At 40.1% G+C, this 23,200-nt stretch overlaps 1 protein-coding gene across 1 annotated transcript in view; it reads left to right on the plus strand.

Annotated features, from left to right (window-relative positions):
• Positions 1-4,382, plus strand: part of Tsp2A (tetraspanin 2A) — a 179,910-nt gene extending 175,528 nt beyond the window's left edge. Inside the window, exon 5 of the mRNA XM_065224307.1 lies at positions 4,227-4,382. Within this exon, the coding sequence (XP_065080379.1) occupies positions 4,227-4,301 (75 nt within the window). The 3' untranslated portion in view covers positions 4,302-4,382. The remainder of the gene's footprint in view (positions 1-4,226) is intronic.
• Positions 4,383-23,200: the final 18,818 nt, after the last annotated feature.

The raw sequence follows: 23,200 nt of genomic DNA on the forward strand, positions 1-23,200 counted from the left end.
CAGATTTTTCTGAAAATGACCTGGCAACGCTGATCATGAAGCTGTTTAAAATTTTTATTAATTAAATTAACACTTTTAAATTGAAATGTTAAGACATTATCATTAAAGCATACATTGAACTTCTTATTTTGACGTAGGACTACGTCTTTGAGGACTATATGGGGGTGTAAATTGAAAAAAATTGTGTGACGAAATAATATCAGGTTTTGAACGCTTATAACATAGGCATTAATAAACGAATTTAAATTGTGATTACACCGTTTGAATCAGATTGGCTGTAAGATTTGTTTGGTATAAAGATTGTAGGTGTTTATCGATGGTTAACTATTGAAAATTGATCAATATTCTAAGCCGTAATCAACCAATCATGGGCTCGCATGTTATGACTACCGAGAGAACAGTGAGACGAGCCGATTGCGCGAGGTTATTAAAGAGGTTACCAGTACTCGACACCAGTTTTGGGAAAATATCAAAAAATCAAATCTCACCAACGCCCAAGATCACGCTTGATTTTCGTAGACAAAAATCAACAAGCAAACAACAGCGGTTGATTTTGCAAGCTGTGATATCGCAGCTCGGAATATCAAGCTAACAAAACTCATCAACTGCAAATCTCACCAAACTGTGGTGAGATTAAATTTAATGATTTTTGCTTTACACCCGAATGCAACCGAAACTTCCATAACGGCTTGCAGCAGTCCCTTCGCGTCTGCCATCGGTGAAGATTAAAAAGAGATAGCAAACTATGTTTTCTCTTTCTAAGAAAACGATGTGCAATGGAATCATTTTTGTGTCGAGTCAACCTTCAGCTAGAGTTTTGCACGTTGTGAATAGTCTCACAATATCAAAGGAGCTTGTAAAATCAATATCAAGCATGATATTTTGTTCCAATATCACGCATGATATTGCGAGCGCATGAGAGCGGAAAAATATCAATTGATTTCTGATTTTGCCAACACTGCTCGACACACATATTTTTACAACCAAAACAAAACAGGTGTCACCTCTAAGTGAGAATGAGCGGTAGGCGGTCAAAACTGAAATATAGAAGTTTTTTTTCCTTGATTTGTTTTCCGTCTATCTTGTTTTCCGTCGATCTTGTTTTCCGTGCTGCATTGGTACTGACGTCAGGGATGCAGCTCCCACACTGGACCCTACCTATCGACCCCTCAACTCATGAACCGTGGACCAACGGCTTTACTCCCCTTCAGTGATCAGATATGTTATGCCTCAGAACATATGCCATATGCCTCAGAACGCCGCCTGGGATTGAACCCAAGCCTGCTGGAGTGAGGGGTAATCACGCTTACCACTACACCACCGGCGCCGCTAAGCATGGAAGTTTATTGAATTTCAAGTTATCAAAACCCTAAGCAACCTTCAACCATCTACTTAGAGAATGCAAATCTTCATTCAAGAGTAAACCGGCATCATCTATATCCTTAGCTGCAATGAATAACAGTATCATCTGCAAAAAGATTAATGTCGCAAAATCGTAAAACACGTTTGCAAGTTATTAATATATATAATAAATAAAAAGAGGCTCTAATACACTTTCCTGGGGCACTCCAAGGTTTTTCCTCACGGGACTCGAAATAGAATCCTTAAAAACAGTCCGTTGAGTTTTGTCAGACAAATAGCTTTCAAACCATTTATATGCAGTGCTTGTAATTCCAAAGCACTTGATTGATCTTAACCAGCGAGGGAAATCAAACGAGCATGATTAGATTTCCACTTCATCGTCAACAGAGTTACTCGCAAACTGTACGCTTTACGACTAACAGTTAATCATCACCCGTCATGATCAAACGTTGCTACAAAAGCAACCCACAGAAAATCAATCATCGAGGGATTGAGTCCTGCTCAGAAAAGTGAGTTACCTTTTTCGCTCACTACGTACACAAATCGCTACTCGTGTGTGTTTCACATGACGAGAGTGAGGTGTGAGAGTGAGTGTTCTTTTTGTATTATGGGCAGTGTTGTTAACTTTTCATGGAGTATAATCCGTAGACAGTGAAAATTGTTGTTAACTTGAGAAATATTCAGCTACATTTGTTCTGCCCAACAAACATTTTCATAGAACACGGCTCAAAATCTTCAAATTTTTGAAAGTGATGAGCGGGAGAGGGTAGCGAAGCTGTAGAATATCCGTAGGAATTTGCAACAATCCGAATTTCAACAATCGTCCGTAGATCCGTAGAAAATATCAATATCTGTAGAACTACGGATTAAGCCATACAACTAACCACACTGATTATGGGTATGGGTAAGTGAATTATGAATGGATTTTGTGAATTGTTTGGCATGGTTTGAATTTCTATGCTTAAAGTTGTCAAAAATTCATCTTAGTTCAAGCCACATTTCTAAAGCTTTAGAAACATTTTAAGAACCTTAAGCTAATCATCTTCTAAGTGTGTAAAACAGCATCAAGTATCAGGCAGCTGTTATGTTTTCCAAGAAAACAAATATATCTGTACATATTATAAGTGTTTTAAATCAAGCGTCCCGGATTGGGCCTGAAGAGATCTGGTCACTTTAATCTACAGTATCGGCTGAAAAATGTGAAGTTAGCGCAGCTATACTGCCTGTATTCTCATAATAGTTCCATGTAGATAGGGATTCCTATAGAACATGAGATTATTATGCGAATAGCGGCTATATATATCGCGTGCTATGATGCTATAAGAGACTGTGGAAGCACCGAGGAGGAAGGCGATGTTTGCTGGTCACCCATGATGTTCAGTGGATACATCTCTAAACTACTGTTCCTGAAGTCCATGGCTTGAGAATCATACGCTGCTAAGTTTTTGGAATGGAGCATAGTTTCCTGCCTCCTTCGAGCAAGCTATTTATAACCATCCGCACCAATACACAGTTACTTACAATTTTCAAACATTGGGTGGTAGCTCATTTATAACATTCAATGTATACGCGGCCTTCTTATATAGATCTCGTATAATAATCATACATAATGGTAATGGTATGGTTGTAGTAATAATGAGTTTTCAATGAATGTACCTTCAAATAGTCAAGTGAGCTCTCGTTTTGTCACTATCGAATATGCGCATTTTGCACCGTAGAGCCACATTCGCTGTTTTCTCTGACGCTACACTCGAGTGCAAGATTTCACGCACTTGAGTGTGGCGTCAGTAAAAACAAAGTGTGTGGCTCTACGGTGTCAAGGATGTCTCATGTTCTAGGTTGTCCAAATTGTTCAGCAGTTCAGATATTTTGTACTACTAGGTAGAACTAGAAAAAAAATCATGATCATTGGCATTGAATACAGTTGCTCGTCCACTATACATAATCCGAACAACCTTTTGTCCTAAACTGTACACATCGAGAACAACAGTTGGTAGCTTGCATTGACGACAAGCATTGCATGGTATGCAAAACGAATCGTGAGTGCGCCTGTCAATGATTTGCTTTCGTCGTACTCTCTAGAGATCTCTGTTACTCACGGCTCTCAGTATTCCCTGTGTATTAGTGCTTAGGAGTAGGAAAGAATCGCTTACTGTGGGAGTAGCAAAGAATCGCACAGTGAGTTTATACGTGTTCATTGATCGCTAGAAGCGATTTTCTTCCATCGCTGATCTTAACAATGATGGCTTATAAATTGTTAAAAAAGTTCGATTTAGATCCAAAAAATCAGCGTCAATCGTATCTTTACGCTCCAAGTTATTTTTCCACTTCGCTAATACCAAATTCAACGCGGTTTCATAGGAATGACTTTTCCGAATTCCGGTTGCTCCGGTATCAAAAAGACTATTACTATTTAAATACTCCAAAATCCGGCCTTCACAACAAGTTCTAAACTGTTCTCTAATGTGTTGAACATGTTGTTGAGACGAAACTCTTCGGCTTTAATCTCTCCAGCAACTTTTTATATAGGAACCACTAAGGATTCCTTCCAAATTTGGGGTACATGTCCAGGTCCAGCAACATGTGGCTAATAACATGAAAGTAATCTTGAATAACACATGCATGAACATAACATAACTCCAGCCGATTTTTCTTATGAAAAGCAAATATCTATATATCAACATTCTTCTATTATGGATATTTAGCTCCAATTGGAACAAGACACCTACCTTCAACTCTGTTCAAAGAGCACTTCCAATTTTTAAACCTGACTCCGCTCGATGCCGCTTTCCCCTTAATTTATTATTATTAATCAACACACCGTTCTCAAATTAATTTTAAAACCTGTTCTTTTCTCATTCCAGACTGCCAACGTCGTGCTCGGAATCGTACTGGTCCAGGCACTGAAACGCGAGGAGGAAGCCATGTACAGACGCTGAGCAAAGCTCCTTCCTTCAGTCACCTAATTAGCGTTAAGAATATGACAGTTTTTCCTCTTAGTAACGTAAGGTTTTCACCATCAGCTATGTTTATGATGGCAATAAAACGGAAACATCCATACAATTAAGTCCACAACAATAAGCTAAACAGAAACGAATAAATGTTACACCTGATGAGCAGATGAGTCAATCATCCCAACACAATGGACCGTTCCTTTCTTCTCGCTTCCTGTGTCCTAGAGTGGGAGTGCGATGGAGATGTCACAAGCCCAATTAAAAACACTTTTTTTTTGCCGGCATTCAATTTGCAGTTTACAATTAGCGTTTCCACAAATAGAACTAATGGAAAGTTCAAAGCAAAGAAAAAAACCAACTCTTCTGCCAGGGAGGCACTATCGTCAAGTATTTGTAGCTGGAGAGGCAGCACTGCGGTCGACCGAGACCGAGGACAAATTTAATAATGTCATCTAATTAACTGCAGCAGTCGCGAGGGTGGCAAACAAGAGTGATCCTAATGTGAGTGGATTCTACAATAAAGGTAACAGAAGCATGGGAACGTCTCAAGAGATGCGAGATCCGTGGCACGTCTGGTGTGAGAGAATGCATTTGCCACAAAACATCGGTTTTAATTACTTATCCACTTCAGTGGAGCCGGCTCAGGGAACTCTATTATGATAAGGAAACATACTGTGCATCATAACTCCACGCTGCCCATCTCATTCCCGGCAGCATCTATGGACCGTCACATCACCATAAATCATAACTTCCAACCTTTTTTGTATTTTTACGCACCCCGAATGTTATTTTAAGCTGATGTACTGAATAAAATCCAACAATATATCGAATATGCGCCAATTCGTCTGGTTTCCCTGTCCTCACAAAGTGCGAGTCCGCCTTCCCGATCGGTTTGAATGTATGGAAAATGATACAACATCAATGTTATCGCATATTTTATGCTTGGAAAATGCGTCCACATTCAATGCAGGCACCGGTAAAAGCAAACTCAAAGGCTGTACGGCACTGTACGTGTAACATAATATCTATACGGGAAGGTGGAAGCGAGCTAGACGTGCGTTCGGTCGATCGTTAGCAGGGAAATAATTTAATTTATTTATTTAACGACGAAGCTTAATGTCGTTTACCGGGGGTCTGCTGCCACCGTGCCACCAGGGCTGTTGTTCGTCAGGAATATTTAAGCGCAACGTCAAACGTCGGTGTGCTTTCCGCATTCGATCTAATCGTAGATTGGGGAAGGAGTCATGCTATCCTGATTGATGGAAATGTATCAGGAGGGGTGTTGTTTATCAGATCAGTTACTACAATGATGGTTTGATAAACAACGATAATAAGGTTATTGCGATCTCTTGGAGAAGAGCTTTCCTACTATTGCGATATTGGAATGTGGAACAACAAAAATATGAACTAAGAGGCAAGAATCAAGAAGCAACTAAGCCATCACAGGATTAAAGCACCTCGATAGAACATGCCAGAAGAGAGAATGCTGACACCAACTATCCGCCAAGAGCAAGTGAAGCCTTTGAGTAACAGCTAGCACCCCTCCCCCATCAGATTAAGAAAAAAATCGACGATGCATCCAAGATTGTTTGCCCCGACTCTTTTAAAATGCTAAAAGCGTTAGAAGATTCCATTTTTATGCTTACCCTTCATTATCGTCCTCCCAAGCAGCTTCAATCAGAATAGCCATCCGATGGAAAACTTACATAAAAGTGCCCTCGACGACTGCTGCTACACTGTAAAGCACTACTTCATCCCTCGTCCGAAGAGTCAGCGATGGCGTCGTCAAAAAGGGGGAATGAACTGAGCACTTCTTGGAGGAAATTGATTTTCAACGCTGCTTAAACATAGGACCATTCCAAAGCGGGGTGAAGCCCGCTAAGAGCACCGCAAAACACACCGTAAGGGGAAAAAGAAAAGAAAAAGCATCAAGTTTCCCACCTGACCTGAACCACCGGAAGAAGACACGACCAAAGGGCTGGCGACAGGAGCTGGTCAGGCGATCAACTGCACCCATTTGACATCTCATTAGTGAGAACGAGAGTGGCACTTGTCGATGTTTCATAACCTCCTGTCGGTCGGGGTGTCTTCTCCCATTAGCTTGCTTGCTTCCCTTATCTGTGGGGGGGGGGGGGGGCGAAATGGGGTTGAATAGGGGCAATTTGCGATGCACGCACGAGTCGTTCGTTGGTTGGCTTACGGTGAATGCAGTCATTGAGCATCAATTGACTTTTGTTCAATGCCGCTGCAGGGGGACCGAGAATGATTTAAGTCGATTGTTGTTCTGCCTTTTGTTTCTGTTCTCGAGTGCAAGTGCTGCGTAGGTCTCTAGGTCACCTTAAAGCTATTAGGAGAAGAAGCTGGTTAGGTATTGGGTTTCTTTAAACTTCTGGGATGTAAATTTTCTCAAATCATTCTTCGCATTCACATTTGCATTATTTTTTTTTTTTTTTTGCAATACCCGTTAGAGATGTCTTGGCATATATGAATTTAATTACATATATGAATTTAATTTATGTGTTTCTGAAACGGATCGATTTGAGGATTTAGTATCTTGCTTTTTCGAGTTCAACCACAGTCCGTCTTTAGTGTTTCGATGCATTTTTTTTTTTCCGTCCACTTAGTTCGAGATCCTGAGCACTTACTCAAGCATTTTTATCTTTATGTATTCGTCAATCCAAAATGAAGACTACATAATAACATTATAACTTATAATCTATGATTTTTTCGACGTAGGACTACGTCTTTGTTTTCTATATGGGGGTAAACTTCGCGAGTACAAAAAAAGAGCATGTAACGAAAGGGTCAGGTTTTGAACGCATATATCTCCAAAACATTAGTGAGAAATATGTCATGCAATATGCCATTCGACGGGGGCTTACTCCAGCAATTTTGTGGCATATAGTACAAATAGTGAATATAGTTAATTAACTAAGAAATTTAACTAAAATTTGTAGCATCAAAATTCCCCATACATTTTCTCACACCATAAGGTGTATTTCCAAACAAAGACATCACATAGCTGTTCCCAAACGAATCAAGCCGTTGATTCCTGCCAAGGCTGCCTGCAAGAGCGCTCTAGACAGAGTAGCAGTGATGAAGCCACACTGTCACTGTTTGGGTACAGTTGCTCATCGTGAGAAAGCATTGTGGGCCACCATCATCAATCACTTTATTGTCATGTCGAAGCTCACCCAAGCTCAAACTAGCAGGGCTGGTAGCAGGTCACTTTTTAGTGACTTGGTCACTATTTTGAAGCCAGTCACTAAAAAGTCACTTTTTTCACCAAAAAGTCACTAAAGTCACTATTTCCCTAAAAATAGTCGCTAAACTCACTTTTTCACTACTAAAATAAAATGAAATTTAAAATATCAACAAAATGTTTAAATTGATTACTTGGCACCAGGCATGGAAAATCATTTACATTCATTTCATGCAATCATTACATTCATTTGCCTCTAACTTTTTTCATCAACAGCAATCCGCAAAATGATGCACATAGCTTAAGTAGGTTTTGTTATTAGCTACAAATTTTGCTCACTACTCAAATCTGTATCTCTAATGCATCACGAATTAGAGCGGGCAGAGCTTGTTACTGTTTTTTCAGTGAATGTAAAATTCATTCACTGAAAAACAGTAGTGGCTTCTGTTCGCTCTGGTTCATCATACATAAGCGATACGGATTTGAAATGCTGACAAAAGTTGTAGCTAATGACAAAACCTACAAAAGCTCGATACATCATTTTGCGGAATTCTGTTGATGAAAAAATTTAGGGGCAAATGAATGTAAATGAATGCATGAAATGAATGCAAATGATTTTCCATGCCTGCTTGGCACTAAGCAAAGTAGTCTTAACAAAATATACATATCTGTTAAAAATCGAAAATTTTAACCAGGGTGACCAGTGAACCGCAAAACTTTAGAACACCATTTCGATTAAAAATCGGGGGAAATATACCACCTTTCCCAGAAAATAAATTGTAAACCTTGGAAACTTTCCAAAGGTATTTGTCTGTCATAGATTTTCAAAAGTCTTTCAAGGATGATCAAGAACTTTAAAAAATCCAAAGTAAATTTTAAGACAATTTTAAAGAATTCTAGGAATAACACCAAGATATATCAGAGAAGAATACCAAAGTACAGACTACGAAAGTCTTATGTAAAATTAAGTGCTCTGAGGACCGATTTCTTCTTCTCCGCTTAAAAATAAAGCCAGGTTTACCTATATAGTTAAACTTGGCTTAACACATACGAGCATCGCTTTTGATTATTGTTTAAATTATTAGAGACGCAAAAGTCAGCTCCGAAACAATTCTAATATAATTGAGAGTGCATTTTAACGAGAGTTCTGCGAAGAATTCTATGATGATTGGATGAGGGTTATAGGTCCAATTCTAATAAGAATTCAGCTCTGGAATTTTGCTTAAGGGGGGGCTCTGATGAAAATTCCATGGAAATCCCGTGAACTCCAAAGATGGTCTCTGCGGATAGTTCTAAAAGAATTCTGGGGTGATTTGTGACGCTACTTCCAAGAGAATTCTAAAGAGTTCGAAATAAATTCCGAGAAGAATTCCAATGGAATCGAATTTTGAGGATTAAATCCCAAAGGAATTCTAAGAAGAGTTTCAGAGCAGAAATTTACGAAATATCTTAGGTTAATTGCATGGAAATTCTAAGCATGTATTTATGGAAGGAGCCTTCAGGGAGTTCCTAGAAGAATCAATTAAAAATCGAAAATAATCTGCTTTAACTAATCATGTGATATTACCATAGAGGTAACTCTAAGACTAGTAGGTCCCGAAGAAACGTGCTCAACTTTTTGGCTCAGCTCTGGTACTATCTTCGGTCCCAAGCTAATCGATTCACCCCTCGAAACATAGGAAAATCCACTAACCCCTCATTTTATCTGTCAAAATTTCATAGCGAATCAAAACAAACATAGTGTAGTACTAGAATTTCGACTAGAATGGCGTATGTTAATCGATTTTCTTAGGACCAATAGGCTAGTCAACTAAAGGGTGATACGGTCAAAATTTGGTCAATATCAACTTGACGTATTTCTTTCAATTTTGCATTTAAAAAACCTGAACACCCCTCATTTTGAAGGTGTGTGTGTGTGTAGAATGTTGCTCCTATTTTGATTTTGGAATTCACTCTTCAGTTGTCAAAATGCCGTCCAAGCAAGAAGAGCAGCGTATCAAAATTTTGCTCGCGCATCGCGAAAATCCGAGCTACTCGCACGCAAAGTTGGCAAAATCGCTAAAAGTTGCCAAATCAACCGTAACAAATGTAATTAAAGTGTTTGGGGAACGTTTGTCGACAGCCACAAAGTCTGGATCGGGGGGAAATCGAAAACTGGAAGCCGCTGAGACGACAAAGAGAGTTGCCGGTAGTTTCAAGCGAAACCCTAACCTCTCTCTCCGAGATGCCGCAAATAAGCTGGGTGTATCGTCTACAACCGTGCATCGAGCCAAAAAACGAGCCGGACTATCGACTTACAAGAAGGTAGTGACTCCAAATCGCGATGATAAACAAAATACGACGGCCAAAGCGCGATCCCGGAGGCTGTACACGACGATGCTGACGAAGTTTCACTGCGTGGTAATGGACGACGAAACCTACGTCAAAGCCGACTACAAGCAGCTTCCGGGACAGGAGTTTTATACGGCAAAAGGAAGGGGAAAGGTAGCAGATGTTTTCAAGCACATGAAACTGTCAAAGTTCGCAAAGAAATATCTGGTTTGGCAAGCCATCTGTACCTGTGGCTTGAAAAGCAGCATTTTCATAGCTTCCGGGACTGTCAACCAAGAAATTTACGTGAAAGAGTGTTTGAATAAACGTCTGCTGGATCCTGAAGAAACACGGTTGTTCCGTACTGTTTTGGCCGGATTTGGCATCTTGCCATTACGGTAAAAAGGCCATGGAGTGGTACGCCGCCAACAACGTGCAGGTGGTTCCCAAGGACAAGAACCCTCCCAACACGCCAGAGCTCCGCCCAATTGAGAAATACTGGGCTATTGTCAAGCGGAACCTAAAGAAGACCAAAAAAACTGCTGAGGGCGAGCAGCAGTTCAAGGCAAACTGGTTTTCTGCGGTGAAGAAGGTGGACAAGGTGGCTGTACAAAATCTGATGGCAGGGGTCAAGCGTAAGGCCCGGCAATTCGGATTTGGAAAAGTGGAAGCCTAACTGAATATTTTTCCTGAATTTTATACTAATTGAACTTGAAAAAGAAATTTAATTTGATTTTTTAAATAAACGATTTCACCGATTTACACGCGTTTTCCCTTGACCAAATTTTGACCGTATCACCCTTTAGTGAGCCAATTTTAAATCGTTAGTTTCTTATTGATTGCTGTTATTACTTCATGCGTGAATTTAATGATTTACATAGTCGGAGATGCTTAACGTCGGGTATCGGACTTGAAGAGGAAATTTTGTGCTATCGATTAGGAGATTCAATTACGGAGTTGGTGGTTCCGTTGTGTTGCGGCGGTGTGAGGATTGTGTATACAAAAAGGAGTGCAAGCAGGGGACGGTTTTGAGGAGGGTACGAATCGGGTAGTTGTTTACGTCAGATGGCGACTTGAGTGTGAAACATCAGAGGTACATGAGCAAATCGCCGCTCATCCCTTTTGCCAGTTGTGGCAGGAGGAAACACCCCACACCATCCCTCATTAACGGATGAGCTTGGTAAAGGAGATGCTCTACCCTATTCGTACCTTCCTCAAGGTTGTCCCTTGTTCGCTTTCTGCTTTCTATGTGCAAGTTTCACACTGCCGCGCTGTAGCGGAGCTGTAGGCTCTTTACTTTCATCTTCTCATCTATCGTGTGGAATGTCCACTTTAATTCTGATGTTTGATGTTAAGCATTCCCAACTCAGAAAATAATCTATTTCCAAGAATATTGTTGATTGTTCTGCAATGAATTTCAAGAATGCAATATTATGTTTGTAAAAGCTTATGTGCCTCTAAGTTTAAGGGAAGGGAAATTATTCTAAAAAAGTTCTTGAGATCATTCTGAATGAAAAGTTCTTAGCAAATTATCAAAGTTATCTACCTAGATATATCAAAAGATTTCGAACGCAGAATCAAATTCAAGATCATAAAAAATGGGAATTAATATTTGTTAGTCATCACAATGTAAGCAAAAGTAAATTATTCGAATCACTTCAAATGCTCTTCACAGGCGATTCCGTTGTGAGATTCGATTAAATTAGAGGAATTTATGATATTTGATTTTAAGTTCCATGACATATCAAACTGTATTTGAATTTCTATGTAACCATATAAATGGTTTCTTATTTAGTATTTACAAGTCACTATTTGGTCACTATTTCCGTAATTTTAGGCACTAAAGTCACTACTATTATATCGCATCAGCACTACCAACCCTGAACTAGCTCACCGTAACCGTGGAGGTCTCAGAATTCTCCAACCTCGACAAAGATCAAACAACCCGGTATTGTGCATCAAACCTGCCGCGTCCAGAAGAATACGAACCTGTGATAAGTGGTGTCCCGATATAGTACGTGTTGTTCATCGGCAAAAAGCCGGGTAATTTGCTTGCCACTCAACAGACGATCTGCCTGAACAAAATTCACACAAAACCGTCTTTTTGATTTTGATAATTCCGGAGAACTTCAAGATTAGGGCGTGATTGCTTTTGTAAACAAACCGGTCAATCACCGATTTCTCGCAAATTAAAGCTCAATATAAAAAAACTAACACCATAAACAGGTAGATGAATGATTCCTTCATCATTTGGTATAGTTTGTTTGCAAGATTGAGCTTTTATTCGCGAGAAATCGGCGATTTACGTGTTTGTTTACAAAAGCAATCACGACCAAATCTCAAAGTTCTCCGGAATTAACAATTTTGTCAAGCTTCTGCATAAATTTTTCATCATATGTCATTGCTGACTGTTGTTTGAAACTACACAATTGTTCACTCCGTTAATTGTTCACAGAGGACAGTTCAGTGTAAAACTTGTCTGGTACCTCTATATATGCATTTAGATTAACATTCGAAGTCTCTCCCTTTTTTACATATTCTGCACAAAAAATACATCCAAAGTCCCTCCCGTTTTACAAATTCTGCACAGCATACGTAAGAGCAGGATGAGTGGCAATTTTTGAGAGAGCAACAATACCACCGTTATCTAGCTTACACACAATTGAAAAATTGAGTGAACAGTACGATCTTCCTAGAAGCTGAATAGCATAGCGATATTTGCGCAGCAAATATCCAAGTCGAAGCTTGCATAATAACATACATCCCAAGTAACCAAAAGTTCTGATAAAAGGCTATTTATGGCTTAAGCAGCATGGTTGAAGATGGTCTATAGAATTCTAAGCAGCCCCATTTTTAAGTGGTTATAAGAACTTGAAAGTTCAGGTACCATAATTGAAGAGCATTCTTAGCAGCTTCTGGCAGAACTTGAACGGAACTTTTAGAAAATAATTTAAAAAGGTTTTTGTCCTCTAAACCAATTCCATATTTAGTTCGCACTTTTAAGAAAGTTATTTCTTAAGGCAGGTATTAATGTGTATTGATTTATCAGCATAGTAGTAGTAGTAGTAGTAGTAGTAGTAGTAGTAGTAGTAGTAGAATTGGAGCTGTTTGAAGAATTAAACCCAGTATTTCTGTGTGAGAGCCCCAGCACGAACCGCTACGTCATCTGAGATATATTAAAGTAAACTGTTGTCCCGCCTACTGCTGGAGTTTTCAGTGCCAACTGACTGACTTGAATACGAAACACAACACCTTGATGAATTTTAAATTGGTGTTGGCCGGCATAGTATTACAACACACGCAGTGGTTAGCAATCGTATATCGCATGCCGAATACACGGGATGGAATCCAGGAAATTACCCTTTTTATTTTTTTTATGTTTGGATAGAATGCATAAATATAAGAATTATGATTTATTCGGGCCACTGATCATTTCATATTTAAGTACATTAAATTTTGATACTAATAAAGACTTGTGCGGATTGCTTCATGTGGCTTGAAAGTTCTGTCGGAACTTTATTTGAACTTTATGGAACTTGAAGGTTTGGTCGGAACTTTATTTGAAGTTTATGGAACTTGAAAGTGATTTTAATCGTTGAATGCGGAACTTTTGGTTACTTGGCATAATAACATTATAACTTATAATCTATGATTTCGCAATGCTTGGAGATACTTTTTTTTTTCAATTTTAGCGGAGGCATATTCTGCCCTGTGTGGCATACCTGTTCCATTAGCTTTTTGTTTTGGCGAAAATGAGTTATACATTGGAATCGATTGTCAAAGTAACATCACTTTACAGTGCCTACGAAAAGTTTCCTACTTTGTTCAGAAAATGTTGCGAAAAATACCAAAACTATGTTGTCCCATCCATAAGTTTTTTTTTTATATCAGTATTATAGAGATTTTTAACCGAAGGCTAGTTCATCTCTTACCATACATAAGAAACCATGGAGAAACAACTTTTCAATAGCGTTTTCTCAGCTTGCCGTTTCAACGAATGGGACAACTATGCTCAAAAGGGCAGTATTTAGGTCTACAATTTCACAGGGTATATTATAAACAGACATAATCTGACTTAGCGGTCCACATTTCACGTAGTTAATGCGGTGGCGATCTACCGCGAACAAATTTCGATTACGCAATTGGCGAGAAGGTACATAAAAATTAAGTCAAATTAACAAAGTTTCACAAATTCGTAGGTGGTACAAGTCCAAGACCATTATTTTGAAAGTATCGCCACCTCCGTCCGTTACCGTATTGACCGAGATTTCGGATTTTTTTTAACTAGTTCGTTTATTTGGAAGGCTCAATTGCGTTAGCTTTATGGAGCCGATAGTTCATTGTTCTTTGTTTGTAACAAAATTCACTTAATTCTATGTCTAGTAGGAGTTGGGCTGGATATTCGCGGCTTACTCGAGGTTAGAGAGGTACTTTTTCGAAGGATAGAAGCAGGGGAGGAGCTTGGGGGTAAGGTTTCGTTGTCTCATCAGAGCAATTCTAGTTTCGTATAGAGCTCGACCGGCTATGGTGACCAGGGAGCGACTATGAGACTCATCGAGACGGGGGGACTAGACAAACAAAAACCATCAAAGAGAGACAAAATACAAAGGAATTAAATTCTTGAAGAAACACATAAACTGACTTCATATGACAGGTATCGTGAGTTCCCAACACGTCTCTGATAGGAACATAGGGTTGTCTTCCTTGGGCCTCGAGGGTATTCAAAAGTCGCTCTCTGGTGGCGTCATTATCCGTAAATTGCCAAACTGCGTGAACGATGTTTGGTTTGGTTTATTCTATTAAGATGAGCATCTAGCGAGTAGTGGTTGGACATTAGTCTACTCATCACGCGAATGAAGTCACTACTTCAGTCCAAGCGTTTAAACCACGCTCTCGAAGAAACATTTGGAATAATGGAATGTAGCCACCGACCAAGAGAATTACTTGTCCAATCGTTTTGCCAACACTGACGTACTAATGGGAAAAAAATAATCATGTGAAATTCTTCTATCATAAATCTCGCCTTGTTGTGCGCCCACCTTTGCGAGAGGGTCTGCCTTCTCATAGCCTGGGATTGAGAAATGTGAGGGGACCCATACATAGGTAATCATATATGATCTTTCGACCAGTAAACTCATCTGCTCCTTTACTTTTGAAAGGAAATAAGATGAGTGCCTACCTTGTTTCATCGACCGAATAGTCTCAATCGAACTGATACTATCAGAGAAGATGAAGTAATGGTCTGCGGGCATGTCGGAAATCATCCCCAATGCGAAGTTGATTGCTGCCAGCTCAGCAACAAAAACGGAACAAGGTTCCTGGAGTTTGCGAAAGGCGCTAGAGTTTTCATTGAAGACACCGAAGCCAGTGGATCTACTGTGACGAGACCCCTTCTGTAAAATATCTGTTCACGCAATTGACGTGTTGGTACTTTTCAGTAAAAATACGCGGGATAATAATAGGTCGAAGGTGATCGGGAATCCCATGAGTTGCTTGTTTCATGGTCAGATCATAGTCAATTCAATTGGTGAAGTGAGCACGGTCTGGAGTGTAACAAGGAAGACACATATCTGACGATGAGTAGTGGTGGTAGATTCTCATAAATCAAGCTTGTATGTTCAGCTCAAGAATTTCTTCAAAATTTACAATTATAAGTGTGTTTGTCACTCCGGATTTGGTTAGTATTCTGAAAAAGAGAGCTCCCAGAAACGGTTCTGGAGGGGTGTTACTCCTGCCAGAATCTCGAGACTCATGTTATGCGTTGAGTGCATACAGCCGAGAGCAATACGCAGACAACGATATTGAATTCGTTTCAATTTTATTAGGTGACATTTTCTTGCCGAGAGAAAGCAGAAAGAGCCGTACTCTAGAACAGAGAGAATAGTTGTTTTATAAAGCGTTATGAGGTTTCCCGGATGAGCACCCCACCATGTGCCACAAATTGAACGGAGAAATTTAATCCTCTGCTGACATTTTTGCTTTAAATACGTAATATGGGTATTCCAAGTGCACTTTGAATCAAACCAGACCCCAAGGTACTTGAAAGACAATGATTGAATAATGTTTCTGCCCAAAAGATTAAACTGCATTTGGGCTGGGTACCGTTTTCGAGTAAACACGACCAGTTCAGTTTTCTGCGGCGAGAATTCGATCCCTAGATTCCTAGTTCAAGAAGACAAGTTATCTGAGGAACTTTGCAATGGTCCTTGCAAGTCCACGGCATGTGAACCTCTTACGGAAACCACACCGTCATCTGCAAGTTGTCTTAGCGTGCATTGTTCTGCCAAACAATTGTCGACTGTCTTTGACATAAAAGTTATAAAGAAGAGGGCTGAGACATGAGCCTTGGGGCAGACCCATGTAGCTAATTCTGGAAGTTGTCAGTTGTCCAAGGGAAAAGTTCATTTGCTTTTCTGACAACAAATTGTACAAGAAATTATTAAAAATTCCAGAAAGTCCACATCTGTGCAGATTATCTGACAGAATTTCAATGGAAACTGAATCAAAGGCCCCCTTAATGTCCAAGAATACTGAAGCCAATTGCTCCTTGTGCGCAAAGGCCAGTTGCATATCTGTGGAAAGCAGCGCTAGACAATCGTTTGTTCCTATGCTCTTGCGGAACCCAAACTGTGTATTTGATAGCAAGTTATTTACTTCGACCCACTGATCGAGTCGCCGAAGGATCATTTTCTCCAACAATTTCCTAATGCACGAAAGCATCGCAATCGGACGGTATGAGTTCTGGTCAGACACTGGTTTGTCAGGTTTTCGAATGGCTATTACTTTGACCTGTCTCCATTCAGGCGGTATAATGTTGTTTTCTAGTAAGGAATTGAATAAGTCTAGCAAGCGTCTTTTAGCGATATCTGGGAGATTTTTCAGAAGATTGAATTTAATCATATCGCTTCCCGGTGAGGAGTTGTTCGATGAAAGAAGAGCCATAGAGAATTCCAGCATTGTGAATGGTCTATCCAGAGAGCCACCGCTTGGAGACGTTTCTCGAAGAATATGTTGTGCTGGAACTGAGTCCGGGCAGACCTTTTTAGCGAATTAGAAGATGAGCGGTTACGCATGTTGCGAGCCACCGAAGGTGTTCATTGAGGTTTCTTGTGAGAGTCCCTCGACGAAATTGCGCCAATAACCGCGTTTTTAATCAAAGCATTAATTGTTTCAGCTTTGTCTCAAATTTTGAATATTCCTCGAAGTATGTGCAGGTTTTGTGTATACGAAAAGCTTTAAAAGCATCACATTTTTCTACATACAATTTTGTGCATTCTTCGTCCGATCCAGGTGTAGCTGGTCTCCTTTTAAAGGGTGCACTTGGAACTTTTCTTTTTTGTGCTTCCAGTGAGCTTTTGTAAATCGAATCGGTGAGGAATTGGTATTCTTCCAATGGTGGCGTATCTATTGATTCGACACCGATTGTCACCGCCGTTGCATATTTCTGCCATTCGATGTTCCTTGAAAGATCAAATGGAACTCGAGATGGTTCTGCAGAGTGAGGGGCACACTTAATTGAAATGATGTTTGGCAAACGATCGCTACCTTGGAGATCATTGATAACCTTCCACAGACAATCCAATGATAGCGATCTTGAACACAAATATGGGTCGAGTCAGCTTTCTCGAGCCGGAGGTTTTGTTATACGTGTCGCTTCACCAGTGTTCAAAGTAGTCAAGTTGAAATTGTCGCATGAATCGTAAAAAATAGCCGTTCTATTGTCATCATTTAGATCGCCCCACTCAGTACCATGGGAGGTGATATCACCCAGAATTAATACTGGGGATGGTAGAACACAGTGATCACATCTTCGACCTGACCACAGATTTCAAAATGGAATTCCTTTTTGACGTAGGATTACGTCTTTCGGCAACATATTGGGGGTGCAAATTCAAAAAACCAAAATTGACCACATTACGAAAAGTGGTCAGGTTTTGACCACATATAACTCTGTCAATAGCGGATGGATTTTAATTCTAAACGAACCAATCGATTAGAAATTTTTAGGTCACTACTAAAAATTACTCAAATGCCCAACTAATACAATAGTGATCAAAATTATCACCCATTGCCTGCAAACAGCGCATTCCCTAACACAGATTTCAAAATCGAATTCCATCCTGTCTCCCTGAACGGTGCTTATTCAATCACCGTGTGTGGTGGTGTCCGATCGGTCGTCAGCAGCAGCAGTAGTAGTGCTTCCGGCGCGTAGCGTTGAACATTGAGCACAACGAAAGGCTGCCCGCAAGCAGCGAGCTGCAGCCCACATGAGCGTTCATTCACCGAAGAAGGAGGAAGAAGCCTCACCGCTACTGACTTCGTGAGTCGCTGTGGACCATTTATGCCAAGCGCGTCACCCTCGTTCAAAACAACATACAGATCGCCAACCTCATCCGTGTTGAACACCCTAATAGCTCAGCATTACTCAACTATCACGAGGACCACCATAAATATGATAAAGAGTGTTTTTTGGACATTAGTCAGAGTCATCAATTGGATGTCAGTTCCCATATGTTTAAATCTAACATACCTTTTATTTTTAAGGCAACATTGGCAGTCTAATTCCAAATCCAAAGTCGGTCACGGCATGAAAGTGGTCTGATTTTGATCCAGAGATGATGGATTTTGATTTTTAATACGCAAATCGATGGGAAATTTTTCTACGTATCTGTTAAAATTAAGGATTTATCATTTTTCAAAATGTCACAATTGAAAATAGCAATGGGGATGCGCAACTGTTGCAATGATAATTAAAATAATCACCGATTGCCTGCGAAAAGCGCAGAACCACCATAAATTATTGTTGTTTAAGGATTAATTTTCATTCAACGTTTGCTCGCCTTGCTGCCAGTCACATCACCCCCAAAGCTCTTTGATAATGTGGTTTGTGGTCAAATGCGTCAAGTATTGAAGTGGTACATAATAAATCTCGCAATGACCGAATACTACATGACCATGTCAAATAACTAGTAACACTTTGTAAGGTTTTCGCCATGAAAAATCTCGCGATTGGAAAAATTTTAGCAAGAAATTCATTTTGTACACGAAAATGCGTAATTTTGACATCAGAAAACAAGGCGTTTCCGTGATGGGAAAAATGGTTTCCCTAACACAGTCGCAGAATATTGATACTGAACACTGAGCATACCAGACGGTACCTATCTTAATGCCTTTTGATGCATATTTTAAGCTCCTCCTATTAAGAGAATCATGCTAAAAAAATCTTGCCGTATTCTCTTAATGGAAGGGGCTTAAAATTTGCATCAAAAAGTATTAACGTAGGTGTACCGTCCGGTAGGCACAGATTCTGTGATTGCAAGCTTCCAACCCATCGGTTCTTTTCAGGACCACAAATGACTTATAAAAGAGTTAGCTAAAGAGTAAGAGCTTGTATGCAAGACATATCGTCCAAGATTGGCTTGTACTACATGGACATCGACAGAGCACCTCACAAACAGAACTCTCAAATTGCTTCCGAATTTCAACCTATCGAACTGATAACGAGTTAAGAAATCAATTTAATATATACGGGAAATGAATGTACTGTCGGCCTAAATGCCCCAAATTTTGCCCATACAAAAATTCACTAAATTTTCCAAATTGTATAATATTGATAAATAACAGATTTTTAGCGATGGGGGCCCAATCCTAGATCCATAGGCCAACATTAGAGCCATTTCCCCTACTATACTTTTGCTGTGACATCAAAACTACCTTTCGTAGTCTTACGTCAAATCTACGGTCGTGTCTTGGATCCAATCTCTTACTTTTTTTCTATGATTTGTTTTCCGTCGATCTTGTTTTCCGTGCTGAGCACCAATGCTGCCGACGCCAGGGAGGCAGCTCCCACACCTGGACCCTACCTATCGACCCATCAAACTCATGAACGGCTTTACTTCCCCGGCTCCCCGATGGAAGGCGTGATCAGAGATGTTATGCCTCAAAACATCCCGGCGACGCCGACTGGGATTGAAACATTGAATTCCATCCGCTCTCACCGAACCAGCGTTGCCAGATATACCGATTTATTGGTATTTGTACCGATTTTCGTACTTGATACCGATACTCAGATAAGGCTCCCCATAATACCGATTTTTGAGATTGTATACCGATTTATACCAAGTTTTAAATTATCAAAATGACTATTACCTGCCCGCGCAAAAATGTCAGAATTGTGAACGACTTCTTCAACTAAAAGCTTCTACCGATGTCCACCGAAAGTTTCTTTCGACATCCCTCAGAAATCTCATTCTTCCGGTATTTTAATCCCAACTTCTCGTAGAAGTTTCTATCGACTGACCCGAAAACCCTCAGGCTTCCGCCGGAAGAAGCTTCCAGTTTTCTCCAGAAGTCGAATCCAAACTACCTCAGGAAGTTTTTTTTTCCAGCGCCTCCAGAAAGTTTCATTCGTCTTCTCCAGGAAGTTCCTTGAAACTTCTACCGAAAATATCTATCAAATTTTCCCAGCAGTTGATTTCGTTTTCCTCTCGAAGTTTCCCCATGGGCTTCTCCGGAGTTTTCTACCGAATTCTATTGAAATGTTTTTCCGAGCTTCTTCTAGCTTCCCCTAAAAATGGTTACCTCTGGATGGTTCTTCAGATTTCCGAAACTTGTCTGGCTTCCTTTGGAAGTGTCATCCGATTTTTCCAAAAGTTTCTTAAAATTTTCCAAGAAGTTTCTCTACATTTATGATTTTTCTTAGCCCTTTCTTCAAACTTCTTCCAGAATAGCATCTTGTTTCGTTTTCTGGAAGTTTTTTCGATATCTTTCAGAAACTAAATCAAACATTCTACGGAAATGTTTTCAATCTTTCCTGGAAGGTCTTTATGTGTCCAAATGTTTTTTGTTTGTTTATTGGCTTCTAAAACGGCAAATTTATAAAATTTATTAATACAGAAATACCGATAAATACCGATTTTTTAAAGCCATTGATACCGATACGCTCAAAATCAATCTGGCAACGCTGCACCGAACCCTATTCATTCAATCACACAACGAAAGGCTCTCCGCAAGCACCTAGCCATCAAGGCTGCCCTCAACGGCTGATCGGATTTAGTTGCTCGTTGTGAGCCGCTGTGGGCCATCTATCCCGAGAGCGTCACCCTCGTTCCAAATAACATATAGCACGTCAGCTTCATCCGTGTTGAATACCTCAATAGCTCAGCATTACTCAACCATCACGACAAAAGGGTTCTTTTCAGGACCACCATAAATTATTGTTGTTTAAGGGTTAATTTTCATTCAACGTTCGCTCGCCTTGCTGCCAGTCACATCACCCCCAAAGCTCTTTGATAATGTGGTTTGTGGTCAAATGCGTCAAGTATTGAAGTGGTACATACAAATTTGCGTCAAAAAGCATAAACGTAGGTTCCGTCCGGTAGGCTCAGATTCTGCGATTGATGTGTTACATATATTTCATTTTCGCACCGCAATAGCATCTTCGCGAGTTTTTATATACCCTTAGTTTAGCAAAAACAAAATACACGCCCCTCTACGCCCCTTGCAGATAAATTTTCTAAATACACCAATGCCCATCTGGGTGCAACCGTAGATTTTATATTCGGTTTGGACGAGGGCTTGAGTAACTTCTTCTCACTCACTGTTTCCGATCTGGCTGGATGCTCGATCAAACTGGTGTGTCTGCCGTCAGATCAACTCTTCGAGCACCCTACCCAATCACATTTCTTACTATGTTTGCAATACCTTCGTTAATTTTCAACGGATTTCTGATGATTTTGCTGCAATGGATATTAGTTTTCCTTTCTTATGGTTCAATTGGTTATGTCACAAGATGGTTGATATGATTGTTAGTTAAATTTTTTAATTTGCAATTTCTGTCGAGTCGGTTTTAGTAAATTAAAACTGATTGGTTTCTCCATGCATATTTTTCCCTGAAAGCTAATAAAAATATCTAGTAGAATGCTTTATAGTCGATTTTTTAATTAAACTTTTGAAAAAATTCTGGCCTCAGGAAAATTTTATTGAAAAATAATAATCTGGATTTTACGGTGCAATGACAAAAACAGGTACTTTTATCAAGTTGAGGAAATAACTTTTACAACGGTATAAAAACATAAGAAAATGGATTAATAGAATCTGAGATACATCATTTGAAAAAAATTGTCGAGTTCATTTTCAGTTCGGTGCTCGAAGAGCTAACAAGCTGTTGAAACTCGTTGATGAGTGTTTGAAGAGTCCCTGGTGCTTCCGGTTCTAGTTCTCCATCCGGGTGACCAATCTCGAACAAATATCGGCATATTTGGATGCTTTCAGTCTGCTGACAAAACCCAGACATTTGAACTGGTTTATTTTCAGGTCCTCACTTATTCGTTTTGCCTGAGTGTTCCTTCATTTGCAAAAGTCTAAAAATATTAAATTTACCTGAAAAACAATCATGCGAACCCGCAAATCGGTCATTCACCTTTCCATCCTTTCATCATCTTTGAACAAAACCCCAGACGTCTTTCGAATTCAAGTTACCATGCACAATCTCCAGACGCCTTCCTGAAAAAAAATACCGAGCTCTAGTTCGAACCCAAACCGTTAACGAGTAAGATTTTTCCAAGAAGAAGACGAAAATGTGAGTGCTCCATTCGCTAAATCAACATCGTTTAGGAAAGGAAGAAAACGGCTCGATTGAAAAGGATTGCGTTCCGTTGCTGAAGAAAGTCGAGACCAAGTCAAAGGAGTTGAGTTTCTTTCAACCTCCATTGTAGGTATGTAACGTGCCTTCATCGATGCTATGGATCAAACAGGCAACCTTTTCAGTACCTACATCTTACACTTGAAGTCGAGGTCCTGACTTTTGTGCAGTACAGTTTGAAATTTTTTAATGATGTGCGCTGCTCGGGCGTGGATGGATTTCCCATCCAAACTACTCTCCGAAAAGCACCCTTCAACTTCGATGCAATCAATTGCCGCCACTTCCAATTCGCCATGCAATCATCATCGAAAAAAAAGGGTCAGACACATAGCACACACCCAAATCCCTATTTAACTTCTTTTCGCTTGCAATCCCTCCGCTTCGTGCTGGACCAGCGTTCAATGCACTCACCTGTAGGTAAACCAGCCAGTCCAGCATGCAATCGTCCTGTTCGTCCTTGAATGGCATTAAATTTTCACCTCTCAAAAAGCAAAAGGGAGCCATTGGCACCGACCGACCGACAGACGTGCAAGCATCTACACACACACACAATCGACCTCGTCGTCGAAGAGGAGAAGGAGAAGGTCTTCTATTACAACAGCTACCCATTTATAATCACCAACCGTCGACGTCGTTTGGTATCGACGCTTTTACTGGTGAACGATGGATGTGGATGTGGATGTGAGGAGGGGAAAGCTGAAAATGGAATTCCCACTCAACCTGCAGCGG

Source organism: Ochlerotatus camptorhynchus, unplaced genomic scaffold, assembly GCF_037179485.1.
Source record: "Ochlerotatus camptorhynchus isolate MF236.1 unplaced genomic scaffold, CSIRO-AGI_Acam_v1.1 ptg000209l, whole genome shotgun sequence".
In the NCBI taxonomy this organism is placed as follows: domain Eukaryota; kingdom Metazoa; phylum Arthropoda; class Insecta; order Diptera; family Culicidae; genus Ochlerotatus; species Ochlerotatus camptorhynchus.